Consider the following 16,081-nt stretch of genomic DNA (forward strand, 5'->3'; position numbering starts at 1 on the left):
AAAATATAAAAAAATATTAAAATTTATTTAAATATTTAAAATAAAATTATAAAATAATTATTTAAATTTATATTTTTAATAATTTTTATTTTTAAATAATTTTAAATAATATAAGTCAAACAATATTTAATTTATTATAATTTATTTTAATATAAAAATTACTAAATATATATACCGTCAATATCAACTCACTCCTAATTAAAATCAATTTTACAAAATTAATTCCATACAAATTTTCATAAATTTTTTTTTTTTGTTGCCTACTTTATCCTCACCCCCACAAACCAATGACTAATTTCCTACAAACTCCCATAAACTTTGATCCAAACGGATACTACGCAATTACCTTCGGCTGATATCTCTGAAGGCACCGTCCATTTCAGACCTAATTTTGATCAAAGCCATTAGCTCTTCTCGCGGCCACCGGTTCGCGCCGCTTGAGTTCCTCTGCGTCTGCCTCTCCTCGCTTCTGTCAACCAGATTCTTCTCAACGAATTGAACCAAAAATACGACTCCTGGTGTTCTTCTTATGTTCTTGATTCGCAGGTTTCGTGGTAGCCGAAAAGAAAATTAGTTTTGCATTTTATATTTCCTACGTTTTCAACTTCTAATTTTTTAGGAGGGGCCAGCATGGATAGTTGCTACCGTTGTAGCCATGGATGCTGGGAAGGATGAATGGTACTATAAATCTTGCTGGAGGTGTTCCAAGAAATGCATGGGCAAAGGAAAGTGATTTTGGTGTGAAAACTGCAAGGAAGGTGCATACATGAGGTACCTAAATTCATTATCAGTAGATTTAACCTAGATATATGCAGCAATGATTTAGATATCAGAAATGGGGCCAATATGGCAGCATGGAGATTTTTCTAAATTAGATGTGGTTTCATTGACAGATATAAGTTGAATGTATATTTGACTGATGTCATTGGCAACTTTTGCACACTTGAAGTTTAACACATCCAAAAATGAAAACAAGGGATCAGTTTTGGGTCTTGCAATGGGGAGAGCTCCTTGTGGCTAGAAAATTGGATTCAAGAAGAGAAACAAATTATCAATTTGCATAAAATGCACAAAATTAGGTAAATTCATCAGTTTCTTTTTGCAAATGATTGATAAAAAAATATTATTTCGTACTAAACGAGGATAGAAATTGTATGTCAATTGAGTTCTCTTTGTCATGGAACTTTTTAATTGAAGTAGGAAAGGAAGCCTCTTTTCTATTTGTGCTATAGTTTGCGTTTGTTCTCCAATTAATGTTTATGTATACGGATGATGTGCTTAAAGTATACTTGCTTCTAAGATATAAAACCTACTTCAAGTATCATAGTTTTCTAAGGAGCTAATTAACCATCTCTGTGCACATGAAAATTGAAAACCAAATTAAGCATACAGGTACACTGGATCAAGATGCTTATGTTTGTGAATGTTTGCTACTCAGAGAGGTTGGATTAAGCTGAGTATACCTTTTTCTTGCCTCAATTTAAGATATCTAAAGCAATGTTGCTTAAACACTGCTCAAATCCGAAACATATTTTTCAACACAGAAATGTGCACACCCTCAAGGAGACAATTCTTGGGCAGATAAAGGGATGTGTGACAACAAAAACACTGGAATTTGTCTATGCCTCCATGATCAAGACCAATGCCAACCAAGATTGCTTCTTGATGAACCAGTTTATAAGTGCATGTTCTCTATTTTCATGCATAGATTTAGCAACTTCAGCTTTTACTTGGATGGAAAGTCCTAATGCTTGGGTTTATAATGCATTGGTCAGAGGCTGTGTTCATTGCTGTCACCCAAACCAAGCGTTACTTTATTATACACATATGTTGAGGAACAACGTCAAGCCTACCAGTTATTCGTTTTCATCTTTAGCTAAGGCCTGTACTTTGTTGATGGATTCAGTTTCAGGCAAAGCTGTTCATGCCCATGTTTGGAAACATGGATTTGATTCTCATGTGTTTGTTCAGACTACGCTCATCGAGTTTTATTCAATTTTAGCCGAGCTGCGTGACGCCATAAAGGTGTTTGATGCTATGAATGAAAGAGATGTTTTTGCTTGGACTACAATGATTTCTGCTCATGTTCGAAACGAGGACATGAATTCTGCGCGCCAGTTATTTGATGAAATGCCTGAAAAAAATATTGCTACATGGAATACCATGATTGACGGGTACACAAAATCAGGGAATGTTGAGTCTGCTGAAATCTTGTTCAAGCAAATGCCTTCTAGAGATGTTATTTCTTGGACAACCATGATGACTTGTTATACTGGAAACCAAAGGTATGGTGATGTAATAGCACTTTTTCATGACATGATCAACAATGGAATGATCCCTGATGAAGTGACTGTGACCACTGTCATTTCAGCCTGTGCCCATCTAGGAGCTCTTGAATTGGGAAAGGAGGTACACCTCTATTTGATGCTGAATGGGTTTAATCTTGATGTTTACATCGGCTCTTCGCTTGTTGATATGTATGCAAAATGTGGGAACATTGATAAGTCTCTTTTGGTGTTCTACAAATTGCAAAGGAAAAACCTGTTTTGTTGGAATGCTGTGATTGATGGGCTTGCAACACATGGATATGCAGAAGAAGCATTAAGTATGTTTGGCGAAATGGTGAGGAAAGGAATCCAACCAAACGCAGTTACATTCATTAGTATCCTAACTGCTTGCACCCATGCTGGGTTCGTAAACGAGGGTCGTCGCTGGTTTATGAGCATGATGCAGGATTATTGTATTACTCCTCAGATTGGGCATTATGGATGCATGGTTGACTTGTTGAGCAAGGCAGGGTTGCTTGGGGAAGCTTTAGAGATTATTAGAACCATGACATTTGAACCTAATTCCTTTATTTGGGGTGCCTTGTTGAATGGGTGTAAGCTTCACAAGAACTTGGAGATTGCTCATATTGCAGTTCAGAATCTGATGATTCTTGAGCCGGGTAACAGCGGGCACTATAGTCTTCTTGTTAACATGTATGCTGAAGTAAATAGGTGGAATGATGTTGTGAAGATCCGGAAAACCATGAAGGATTTTGGCATAGAAAAGAAATATCCTGGGCATAGCTGGGTAGAAATCGATAAGGAAATTCATCTATTTGCAGCATCTGATAAACATCATCCATTGTACGGTCAAATTCACTTGTTGCTAGCTGAACTCGAGGAGCAGTTGAGGCCAGCTAGCAATGTCTACGATATGGAGCTTTTTGTATAATGACTTAGACTCTTTAAGCAAGAGTCTTTAGGAGTTAGAAGGAATATCATTGTATCAAAGAAAGGTATAAAATGTGATGAAATTTGTACATAGCTAAACAGTTGAAGAGTAAGCCCAAAAGAATGCTTAGCTTCCTTTATGTGCTGTTAATTATTGTCTTTTGGCAGCTGATATAAGTTTGGTCTATACTAGGCTTTGAAATTGATTTTGAGAATCTATTGCATTAACGGGATTTATTATCTCGATGTATTTGATGATTGATATGTGAGTAAAGTACCAAAATTACCCACAAAGATTATGTCACTAATAAAATTACTTCTAAAAGAATGTTGCTGAGAAAACTACTTATAAAAGCCAAAGAAAAATCGTCCAGGGCTCCCAAAACGTTTGATTTATCTAACAAGCTTGCTTGTGTTAATTGTGGCCTACAAATTAAAGAGACTTTAAATTAAAGAAAGTCCCAAATTTAATAGAGTTTATAGCCCATCCACAATAGATGGGTAGAAATTAGAGAGGATATTAGCAAGTTTTATCTAATGAATACAATTATAAAAAGAAAAATCATAATTATATAAAAATAAGAAGAATAAAAGATCATATTAAAATTTCATTTAGCATTTTCTACTTTTTTTTTATTAATAAATTATGCACGAGACCCAAAAAAATGAAAATTGAAAAGGTAAACCATGCATGAAAAAATAGAGTGAATGGTGTGGTTACTAAAATAGAAATACTGATGTAAATTTTGTAATTTTAGGAAAAAATATTTAACGAAAGTTGTGATTATCACATTGGTTAACAAAAATGTTACGTATATATAAAAAGACCAGTTATCATATATTTGTGTATTAATACATATATTGTTTATCTCATTTTTAATGTGTATTTTATATTCTATCATATAATCATGTATTCTATACAGATGACTAATTTAGTAATTGACTTTTTATGTACAAATAATATAATTACATAGTTATTCTAACAAAAAGCTAAAATTTTGTTCTTCTAATTATAAGTTACTGTAATGTAACATTAAAATTTAGTAGCTAAATTAGTTATAGTTTTCAATTTTTCATCTTATGATCAAATTAGTTTCTTAAAGTTAACATTAACTGGTCAATTTACAAAAATACTAATTACATTTACAATTTAAAATTAAAAAACTAGTTTAGTCAATTTAAAAACTAAAAAAATTAATTTAATTATCGCATGAAAAAATTAATAGACTAATTTTTTTTTTTGGTGGTTAATCGGGGTTAAAACCCAAAAGAAAACTAAATACAAACTAAACGGGGCATAGAAACCCCTTGTTCATCATCAGCTAAGATGCTAATAACCTCTCTAGGAGGCAGGTCCCAAAAATAAAAGCCTGGGTCTAAGTTTAGACTTTTCCGAGCTAGGCAATCAGCACATTTGTTGCTCTTCCTATAAATATTTACAAAAAGAATTTCCCAAAGCTTTTTTTTCCACTGGTTAATGTTTCTGATTAAGGTATTAGGGTGTTTACTAAGATCTTTTTTACCATTAATCATGGATATAACACAGACTAATTTAAATCTTATCTCGTATGTATGAAAAAAACCACATTTTTTTTCATTGCCCATCCCCCAAAGAACAAGCATCCACTCATTCCACTCTTAACAAAAAACCCACTCAACGTACAACACTCTCTTTTTGGGTAGAGTGAGATACGGGATTTCGTAACACCATAGAGAGCGCAGTTTCAGTATCAGGGTGTGGTTCAAAAACTCTTAACTCTAACTTACAACACTTTTGATCACTGATTTTGATTTTGGATCCTATGTGTTTTTGGACAAGGATTTTGGTTATCGTTATCGGAAAATTGATTTTTTCAATTTTTTTTTCAATTATTGATAAAGCTTCATTTTTTATCTTACATTTATTTTAAGTGAGACAAAAAAAATATTAAATCATAAAAAATCACATTTTATCAAACAATTGAAAAAAAAAATTGAGAGAATTCATTACTATAGAAATCTAAGAATTTGAGCAGCAAATATTACGTTTTTGAGCAGCAAATAGTTATGATATGGTCCTGTAAGCAGAATATCTTTTTTTTGGGAGTTTATTTGTTTGGTCTTGTGTGTTTTGGGAACTTTGTTCAACCAAATAGTACATCAACATTATGATATGGGCTTTCAGCGTATGGGCTTCACAAGTTCAGTGGTGGACCAGTAGTTATTGGGCCTATTAGGGTAGGGTTCAGAACCGGGCGGGTTATATCGCGAAGCTTCCGACCCATCTATCATCATGCTCTTGGTGGTATCGTGCACTTTCTCACTTCCTCTATTTCCTTCTCCGTTTATACCAATTTATGCTCTTTTTTCTTTCTTTCTTTCTTCCTTGCTTCTTCTTCTTCTCCTGCTGTAACTCCCCAACAACACAAAAACCTCAATAACACAAACCACACCCTATCTCTCCCTTTATATTAACAACACCAGATCACTAATATTAATAATTATAATAATTAATCACCGAGTGGATCAAAGGGTTCCTTCGGAGCAAATAAATTTTCGCATGGGCTGGGGACATGATGAGAGCAGCAAACATGGCTCTGGAATGTGTACCTTATCACCCTAACTACTAGCTATAGATCAGGAGAGGAAAGAGCCCTCGGTTTTTCTTTTCTTTTTAATTTTTTTATTTGCACTTTTCTACACTCTTTTTGATAAACTCCATGGAGGACCAAGCGAATCAGAACCAAAGCCAAGGTCCTCCACCGCCGCAGCCTCCACCACTTCCGGCGCCGGAATCTGAACCACCGGTGGAGGAGGAGGAAGAGGATGAAGAAGACGATTCCAAGAAAGAGGAAGAGGAACTTGTCGCCAAGGTTAACAGGCTCATGGAGAAGATTATTTCTGCGCCCGATAACCCTAAGCCCGCGGTTCTCCACGCCCTGGCCTCTATCCTCGAAACGCAAGAGTCACGGTGTGTTTTGGCTTTCGCTTTTCTTTCTTTCTTTCGTTCGTTCGTTATTGTTATTGTTTAAAATTCGCGGCGGTTTTCAGTGTATTCGTTGTGTTTAGGTTTTCATAGAAAATATGAATTCAGTTGTGTTTTTATTGTACCTGTATATGATCATTGATGCTAATGTGCCGTTCATGATTTATATTTTGGAATGTAGATACATGGAAGAGAATGGTTATTCTTCTTCAAGTAATGCCCGTGCTGCCCATAACATTGGGCGCCTTGGGAGCTTAATTCGGGTATTTTCACCTAAATGGTCTTTTTTTTTTTAAATCTCTTTGATGGAGCTTTTAATGGAGTTAAGCTTTGATGTTAAATGCTAAAATAGAAGTTATCTGACATGACCATTGTCCACAGGAAAATGACGAGTTCTTTGAGTTGATATCTTCGAAGTTTCTGGCAGAATCGACGTACTCAACTGCCGTTCAAGCTGCCACTTGTAGACTTCTCTTATGCTGTTCACTGACTTGGATTGTAAGATTTATTTTTCATGCGTAGTCTTTTTTTTTTGTTCAATGTATGTTACGCATTATGTGATGGAGTGTAAATGCGCAGTATCCTCATGTTTTTGACGAACCTGTACTGGACTGCATCAAAGAGTGGGTGCTGGATGATAATGGTAGACTATCTGCTGAAGAACAAAATCTGAAGCATAACTCAGGGAGAAGGGATGCCTCAGATTCTGAAATGTTGAAAACCTATTCAACAGGAGTTCTTGCTGTGTGTTTGGTTAGGTATGTTACTGAATCACTAGGCAATTTCTTAGAGTTTAATCACCAAAATCTGGCTTATTTTACTGTGATGTATTATTATTATTATTATTATTATTATTATTATTATTATTGCATGTAGTTCAAGTGGATGATGCTCCTTATCTTGCTTATCCATATATGTTTAGTCTGATTTTCTTAGTTTTGCTTATTAATAATGAATGGTCTCAGCGGAGGTCAAGTTGTGGAGGATGTATTGACATCTGGATTGTCAGCTAAGCTCATGCGTTATCTCCGTCTGCGTGTGCTTGGTGAGACAAGTAGCAGCCAGAAAGAAATTACTCATGCAACAGATAGTAGGCATGCATCAGGGAATAGTTCAGTCAGAGTTAGAGATGATGGTCGTGGAAGATTTCGCCAGCTCTTGGAACCTTGTCATTTAGATGATTCACGGATGGTTGATGATAGATCTTTAGATGATGTATCTCTTGAAAGGGGTCTTGATAAAAGCATTAGTGGACAAGAAGATTCCTGGGTTGATGGCGAGCCCCCTGACTTGCTTGGCAAAAATGCTGATATCCCTGAGGCAGATGCTGATGATGAGGATAGATGGCACTGTACAGATATAAGTGATGGAAGGATGAAATACGGCGAGCATGATGACAATTTGAGAGATGATTCTTCGAGAAGGCGCACAAATCGTGGATGGGGAAGATCCAAAGGAAAAGGAAGGGTCAACGAAGGGACTGTAGAAAGTGAAGCCATTGTTTCATCACCTGGTTCTGGTAGTCGACTAGGGCAGGGACGTAGTGTCAGAGATAGGACCATGCAGAGGAATGTCGATGTTAGAAGGGTGCCTGATTCTAAAAAGAATGCTAGGACGACTTCAGATGCTTCTGTTTTGGAAAGAGGGGATAATGATGATTGCTTCAGAGACTGCCGTATTGGAAGTAGAGATATTTCTGATATTGTTCGGAAAGCAATCTGTGCTGCTGAAGCTGAAGCCAGATCTGCCAATGCACCTGATGAAGCTGTTAAAGCAGCTGGTGATGCGGCTGCTGACCTTGTTAAAACCACAGCTTCAGAGGTATGATAATATTTGGATTCAAATGCTAAAACTGTTGTAGTTTATACTTTGCATTCAAATGTTAAAATTGTTGCTTCTAATATTTTTCAGGAGTTTAAATCCACTAATGATGAAGATGCTGCTGTTTTGGCTGCTTCAAGGGCTGCATCCACTGTTGTTGATGCTGCATCTGCAGTTGAGGTTTCAAGGTATCCTACACATATTTCATTGTTTTATGTGCATGATCTCGGTGCTTACATGACAACTGCAAGGATAGTAGGATAATACTTTTAGTCATGGTAATTGCCTAATTGGTTATAATGTTCTTCTCTGGTTGGTCGCAGGAGCTCCATTAGTATCAATACTGAAACAGAGAATGTGAGTGGTGCAGAACCGGAAATTGTTGAGGATGTTGAAGAGTACTTCATCCCAGATATCCAATCCCTTGCACAATTAAGGGAAAAGTATTGCATTCAGTGCCTTGAGTTACTTGGAGAATATGTAGAAGTTCTTGGCCCCGTGTTACATGAAAAGGGAGTAGATGTATGTCTTGCTCTTCTGCAGCAAAATTCCAAACATCGGGAGGCATCCAAGGTTGCTTTACTGTTGCCTGATGTCATGAAGCTGATATGTGCTTTGGCTGCTCATAGAAAATTTGCTGCACTATTTGTGGACCGTGGGGGAATGCAAAAGCTGCTAGCTGTCCCTAGAATGGCTCAAACTTACTTCGGCCTATCGTCTTGTCTATTCACCATTGGTTCCCTTCAGGTACTTACTTGTTTTGATAGTCATACCTGTTGAATTATAAGCCCAATAACCGAATAACACATGTATATCAAATCTTCTAATTTCAGGGAATAATGGAAAGGGTTTGTGCTCTTCCGTCAGACGTCGTTTTTCATGTTGTTGAGTTGGCTCTCCAACTCCTGGAGTGCAACCAAGATCAAGCGCGCAAAAATGCGGCATTGTTTTTTGCCGCTGCATTTGTCTTCAGGGCAGTTCTTGATGCTTTTGATTCTCAAGATGGATTACAGAAATTACTGGGTCTTCTAAATGATGCTGCGTCGGTAAGGTCTGGAGTAAATTCTGGAGCCTTGGGCTTATCAAGTGCAGGATCTCTTCGGAATGATCGATCATCTGCAGAAGTGCTGACATCATCTGAGAAGCAGATTGCCTACCACACTTGTGTTGCTTTGCGACAATATTTCAGGGCACATCTCCTTTTATTAGTTGATTCAATTCGCCCAAACAAAAGTAACCGTAGTGCTGCTAGGAACATCCCAAGTGTAAGGGCCGCATACAAGCCACTTGATATCAGTAATGAGGCCATAGATGCAGTATTCCTACAATTACAAAAAGATCGGAAGCTTGGTCCTGCATTTGTAAGAACTCGCTGGCCAGCTGTGGAGAAATTCTTGGCTTATAGTGGCCATATTACTATGTTGGAATTGTGTCAGGTATGATACCTTCAGTTTGTGCATCAATGGATATTGTAATTATTGTAGTTTATCTATTTATTGTTCATTTGGTTGTTTGTAGGCCCCACCTGTGGAACGATATCTGCATGATTTGCTCCAGTATGCATTGGGTGTTCTGCATATTGTGACTTTGGTACCTAGCAGTCGTAAGATGATTGTAAATGCAACACTAAGCAATAATCGTGTTGGTATAGCAGTGATTTTGGATGCTGCAAATATTGTTAGTAGTCATGTGGATCCGGAGGTAAGTGTCTTACGGTAGCAACTTTAGTGTTTAGTACCCTAATTTTTTGTATAGGAAGTTGTTAGACATTTTTTTGTGCCTGTTCCTCTAGTATATGATATCTCATTTTCCTCAGCATATGCTTCTGCATTTCAGATCATCCAGCCAGCATTAAATGTTTTGGTCAACCTCGTTTGCCCCCCACCTTCAATCAGCAATAAACCTGCTTTGGCTTCACAAAGTCAACAGTCTGCTTCTGCCCAGACCTCAAATGCTCCACCCTTGGAGAGTAGAGACAGGACTGCTGAACGTAATAACCCGGATCGAGTGGTTGCTGTTACCAATCAGATTGATCCTAGAGAAAGGAATGGGGAATCCAGTGCTGTAGATCGAACGACAACGATATCTAGTTCACAAACACTGAATAACACTCCACAAACTCCTGGTTCTGCAACAACCTCAGGATTAGTTGGCGACCGGAGAATCACTCTGGGTGCTGGAGCAGGTTGTGCTGGCCTAGCTGCACAACTAGAACAAGGATATCGTCAAGCAAGAGAAGCTGTTCGTTCTAATAATGGTATAAAGGTTCTTTTGCATCTCCTCCAACCTCGCATATATTCACCACCTGCTGCTCTAGATTGCCTTCGTGCTCTAGCATGTCGAGTCCTACTTGGATTAGCTAGAGATGATACAATTGCACACATATTGACGAAGCTTCAGGTGAGAAACAATCACTGATTTTATTGCCCTTGATAATTCCGCTTAACTTCTACTTGCGAATCTGTTAAATTCTATTGTTATGATGCTTTTAGAAATTTGAAACAAAATATTGTGGAAATTCAAAATCCAAATTTGGTGGCTGTGTCCTAGGTTGGGAAAAAGCTTTCAGAGCTAATTCGCGATTCGGGCAGCCAGACAACTGGAACAGAGCAGGGCAGGTGGCAAGCTGAACTTTCCCAGGCTGCAATTGAGTTGATTGGGGTGAGTGTCTCCACTTTTTTGTTCAGGAGCTAAGTTGTGTTTGCTTCAATGTTTTTCTTGTGCAATTGTTTTCATAAAAAAGTTTTCTCTCTTTTTTTTTCTTTTTTCAGTTTGTCTTTTTGCTGCAACTAATCCGATTGTTTACCCCTTTTTTACTTTTTTGGTATTGGGTTTTGATTGTTGTCAAGGAAAGTGTGTGTGAATTTGCTTTTCTATTTGTGGTCTTGCAAGGTATTTGAACCCTGCTGCTAGCCAGTCAGCTAGTCTCAGTTTTGAAATTTTAAACTCTTACTGCAAACTTGCCATAAATTAAGAAAGCTTATTGTGTCAAAGTCTTTATCAGTTATCACACATTTTAGGCGAAAAAAACTCAGTAGGTTATAGACATCCTAGGTTTTATGGGCATTAGAATTCAGAACTCATGCTTAGCAAAGATATATCCATATATATATATCTTCACTTCTAAGAGACTGGAACTGAAATACTGACATTTATATTGAAATTTATTTGTAGATTGTGACTAATTCAGGGCGTGCAAGTACATTAGCTGCTACTGATGCGGCTACTCCTACCTTGAGGCGCATAGAAAGAGCAGCTATAGCTGCTGCTACTCCTATTACATACCATTCAAGGTATTTTTTTTTTTTTCAGTTGATCATTCAGAATTTTGCAAGAATACTTTATCCCTCTTTCCCTCCTCCTCTCCTCCTGCGTGTCCCTTTCTGACCCTTCTGATGTCACTGTTATGTTTTTCTTATGCAGGGAACTTTTGCTCCTAATTCATGAACACCTGCAGGCATCTGGATTGTCACAAGCTGCTTCTACGTTGCTTAAAGAGGCTCAATTGACTCCCTTACCATCGTTGGCTGCTCCATCTTCTCTTGCACAACAGCCAACCACACCAGAAGTTTCCTCAACATCAATTCAGTGGCCATCTGGCCGGGCCCCTTCTGGATTTCTCAGTAATAAATTAAAAGCTAATGGAAGGGATGAGGATGTCAGCTTGAAAATTGATTCTTTCTCTGCAAAGAAAAAATCATTGACCTTTTCATCATCTTTTGGTTCACATTCAAAACGTCACCTTGCTGATTCACAGCAGCCCCCATCCAGAAAATGGTTAAGTACTGGGAAGGAATCTTCAGATACTAGTATTCTAGAGATGGCATCTGAATCTTCAGGGAAACATAACATTGATACTGGATCTCACTGTAAGACTCCAATGAACATGCCAACAAAGCGCAAGCTTTCTGATTTAAAGGATATAGGAATGTTCTCATCATCTGCCAAGCGGTTAAATGTTGGGGACCAAGGACTTCGCTCTCCTATTTTTTCAAGTTCAATACGGAAAACTACTCAGCATGCTGATTTTGCCGGGCTTTCTACTCCAATTTCTAACCTAAGAAGTACAGCTGACAATGGGGATGAGAACCAATATAGTATTTCAAACCCAAGTCAGATGACGCCATCCTCCCAAGTGTTAAATGATCTTCAGCCCAACAACCCAGAACGAGTAACCCTTGATTCTCTAGTGGTTCAATATTTAAAGCATCAGCATCGCCAATGCCCAGCTCCTATTACGACTCTTCCTCCACTCTCTCTTCTTCATCCTCATGTTTGTCCTGAGCCAAAGCGAAGCTTAGACGCGCCTTCTAATGTGACTGCTCGGCTTGGTACACGTGAATTTAAACTTGCATATGGAGGAGTGCATGGGAATCGCAAGGATAGGCAATTTGTTTACAGCAGGTTTAGGCCATGGCGCACTTGTAGAGATGATGCTGGTGCCTTGTTAACATGCATTACCTTCCTTGAGGACTCTTCTCATATTGCTGTTGGGAGCCACAATGGGGAGCTAAAATTGTTCGACTCTAACAACAACAATGTGGTGGAGAGCTACACTGGTCACCAGTCTCCTTTGACGCTTGTTCAGTCTTTTGTTTCTGGTGAGACCCAGCTGTTGCTTTCATCAAGCTCCCAAGATGTTAGGCTGTGGGATGCAGCATCAATTTTGACTGGTCCTACCCATTCATTTGATGGGTGCAAGGCTGCCAGGTTTAGCAATTCTGGGAATGTCTTTGCAGCCTTGTCAACTGAATCTACACGGCGGGAAATCCTCCTGTATGATATCCAAACTTGTCAGCTAGAGTCGAAGTTGACAGATACATTTGCAACTTCTACTGGGCGTGGTCATGTGTATTCTTTAATCCACTTTAGCCCCTCTGACTCGATGCTGCTTTGGAATGGTGTCTTGTGGGATCGGCGGGTTTCTGGGCCTGTTCATCGTTTTGATCAGTTCACAGACTATGGAGGTGGAGGCTTTCATCCTGCTGGTAATGAGGTATGTAATTTTTTATCCATCTTAAGCTAAAGTCTTAATTTTGTTGGAAGATTATCTGAAGATGACTAAAAGTGGTAAGATAGCTATATAGAAGGTATACGTAATCTCTATGGAAGGGATGAATTGATAAAGGATTAAAACTCAACTTCTAATGTGCATCCATAATGTATAGATTGTGGGGGTGGTTTGCCCAATTTTTAGATGGTTGAGCTCAACACCAAGAAATGATTCTGTAGTTTGTTATTATTATTATTTGTTAAATTTACTTATATTTTATTATTTCTTCAAGTGTGTTTATGACCTTTCATTTGTTGGGGAAAAAAATGTTTAACCAGGTAATTATAAACTCAGAAGTCTGGGATCTGCGCAAGTTCAGGCTATTACGTAGTGTTCCTTCATTAGATCAAACATCAATAACATTCAATGCACGTGGTGATGTAATGTATGCAATCTTGAGGAGAAATCTAGAAGATGTGATGTCAGCAGTCCACACACGTCGTGTCAAGCATCCTCTTTTTGCTGCATTCCGAACAGTTGATGCAATTAATTATTCTGACATAGCTACTATACCTGTGGATCGCTGTGTCCTTGATTTTGCAACTGAGTCAACAGATTCATTTGTTGGATTGATTACTATGGATGATCAAGATGAGATGTATGCATCAGCTAGAGTTTATGAAATTGGTCGCCGGAGACCAACTGATGATGATTCTGATCCTGATGATGCAGAAAGTGAGGAGGAAGATGAGGATGACGATGATGACGATGGTGATGTAGATCCACTATTAGGCCCTGGTTTCCGTGGTGAGAGCGATAGTGATCCTGATGACATGAGCAATGATGAAGATGATGATAGTATAAGTGAACTTGATGATGATGAAGATGGTGACTTTATGTTGGATGATGTCGAGTTCGACGGAGGACCTGGGATATTGGAGATTTTGACGGAGGGGGAAGAGGAGGATGATGAAGATAGTGAAGTACTCGAATCCTTAAGTAGCGATGAAGAGGATTATGTGGGTAATGGCTTTGGTTATTAACTGTTAATCAAAGAGGCTGTAATTATTATTTCTTTCTTTTCATTATATTCATTTTTGGCCGAAAGGTTTTTTCTTTTTATAATTTTTGCCTCAATTTTTCTGAGATCTCTTTCAAATGATGTCTCCTTCGAACTGATCACTATAGTTATTATTATAACAGAAAGGTCGAGAAGCGTAATTGTACATGTTTCAAAACCACATTTTTTTCCCCTTAAGAACAACGTGGCATCTTTTTTTAGTCCTAATGTTTGAGACAGACATGTCCACCTTCCCGGAAGGATGTAATATTGAGAGGGAGAAAAATAAGGTATAGTACTTCATAATACTAAATTAGGAAAAGGAGTCGGAAATTCAGATATCAGTTCCTCTCTTCCTCTACTAAAATAAAGGGTTATAATCATGTTATGTGGATAGGAAATTCTAGCAGGAAAAGAATTTCTCCTAACAGTCATTTGCTTGGAGTGCTGGTTATAGTGTAACGGTTCTAACCTCTTTTTTTATATAAAAGATGTTAAGAGTCATCAGAATTTATAATTTTTTTGTTATTATTTAGTCATTAGTTTTATTTTTTTAATTTAATTTTTTTAGTCTAATAATTTAACAACATATTTGTTCATATCCTAGTACAAAAAATATAACGAGGTCTAAAAGAAATAAAAGCCTATCCAACAAATATGGCCTCATTCACTCTTTATCCAAGGTCTAAAAGGAATAAAAGCCTATCCAACAAATATGGTCTCATTCACTCTTTACCCGAACGTGACAACTGCAATTCAACTATATTTATTTAAATAAGTAATTAACTTTTAAGATATTTATTATTAATTTAGGAGGGAGATCTAAACAATTTTTCTATAAGAGGGAAAAAATGGTTATCTTTTCTACTATAAATACAATGGCACATTTAGGTATATTGAGAACTCAATCGACAAAAAATTTGCTTCAAACTCTTGCTAACTTAAGCATTGGAGTTTCTTTCTCCCACCTTCTCACGAGAAACTCGGACGACGGCACTTCGGCATCAGCAAAGTCAGACACTGTTCTAAAAAGAGTCTGGACTTCTCATATTTTTAACATTAATAGCTAATTGATGATCAAAATAATAAATTTTAATAGTCTTTTAACAATTTTTTTAATTGGTTGATTTTCACTATAATTAGAAACTTGAGTCCCTTTTTAGTTTTCACTTGTTAAGAAAATAATTAATTTTTGTCGGAAGGATAAAAATATATACAACATAACCAGTGAAGCTTTAAAATAAGAAGGTTGGTAAAGTAAAAAATAAAAGTTTAATTATAATTAAAAATAATGTAAAATGCTAGGTAATTAATATTAGAGATTAAGTAAATGCTTTTATATTTTATTATATTTATATAATTACTAGTACATATAATAGTTACAATTTTATCTTTCCGTTAAAACTGAATTTTTCTAATACAAAATCTCCGTTCAAATCCAATGCTTATGTTTAAAAAAAATGCTTAGTTAAATAATAAATTTGGGCTAATCAGGAAAGGTGTCAGTGAAACAACCAACAAGCAACTCGAGATGTAAAGTATCAAAACAAACAGAGACTCACATCCCAATTAATTATAGTTCAAATGGTATCATTTTTTTATATTTATTTAATTTTTTTATCTTTAAAAAAAAAATAGAGACTCATGTGAAAGGAAAATGACTTTAAATAAGTTTTTTTTTCTTTATATGGTAAATTTATTTGAAAAAGATAAAGAGATAATAAATTCTTATTTATTGTAAAATAAATAAATAAAAATAAGAAAGATATAACAAATATAAAAGTATAAATAAAAACACTAATAGTTACCAATACTATTATACTACTATAAAGATAATATATTAATAATATATTAGTAGCTTATAAAAAAAGAAAGAAAAGAAATACTTTGTATAAGAAAGAAAGAGAGAGGAAGTATTTGCTTTATTGCTTGTGTCTTGTGTGTGTAAAAAGTATCTGACGATGCTTGGTATTTATATATGTAAAGTGATGCTATTTTCAACCTTTATTTATTATTTTTTGTAT

General features: G+C 36.6%; 2 protein-coding genes across 4 annotated transcripts; both read left to right on the plus strand.

The window, feature by feature from the left end:
• The first annotated feature begins 226 nt into the window (after positions 1-226).
• On the plus strand, positions 227-3,458 carry LOC112707797 (pentatricopeptide repeat-containing protein At1g06143). Of its 3 annotated transcripts, XM_072201770.1 has the most exons (5): positions 334-546; positions 620-771; positions 894-1,079; positions 1,393-1,442; positions 1,545-3,458. In XM_072201770.1, the coding sequence occupies exons 4-5, from the start codon at positions 1,408-1,410 to the stop codon at positions 3,217-3,219; spliced, it is 1,710 nt and encodes a 569-aa protein (XP_072057871.1). In that variant the 5' UTR covers positions 334-546; positions 620-771; positions 894-1,079; positions 1,393-1,407; the 3' UTR covers positions 3,220-3,458. The 3 variants fall into 3 exon arrangements, with proteins under 3 accessions (XP_072057869.1, XP_072057871.1, XP_072057870.1); XM_072201768.1 differs by having other exon boundaries at positions 227-771; positions 1,386-1,442; XM_072201769.1 differs by lacking the exons at positions 334-546; positions 620-771 and having other exon boundaries at positions 980-1,079; positions 1,393-3,458.
• Positions 3,459-5,459: 2,001 nt separating this feature from the next.
• On the plus strand, positions 5,460-14,238 carry LOC112707798 (DDB1- and CUL4-associated factor homolog 1). Its single transcript, XM_025759769.3, has 14 exons — positions 5,460-6,168; positions 6,365-6,446; positions 6,565-6,681; positions 6,763-6,941; positions 7,149-8,004; positions 8,095-8,192; positions 8,328-8,751; positions 8,838-9,440; positions 9,523-9,705; positions 9,841-10,404; positions 10,555-10,665; positions 11,179-11,297; positions 11,428-13,000; positions 13,336-14,238. The coding sequence occupies exons 1-14, from the start codon at positions 5,918-5,920 to the stop codon at positions 14,038-14,040; spliced, it is 5,865 nt and encodes a 1,954-aa protein (XP_025615554.1). The 5' UTR covers positions 5,460-5,917; the 3' UTR covers positions 14,041-14,238.
• Positions 14,239-16,081: the final 1,843 nt, after the last annotated feature.

This window comes from Arachis hypogaea, chromosome 8 (assembly GCF_003086295.3).
Source record: "Arachis hypogaea cultivar Tifrunner chromosome 8, arahy.Tifrunner.gnm2.J5K5, whole genome shotgun sequence".
Classification (NCBI taxonomy): Eukaryota; Viridiplantae; Streptophyta; class Magnoliopsida; order Fabales; family Fabaceae; genus Arachis; species Arachis hypogaea.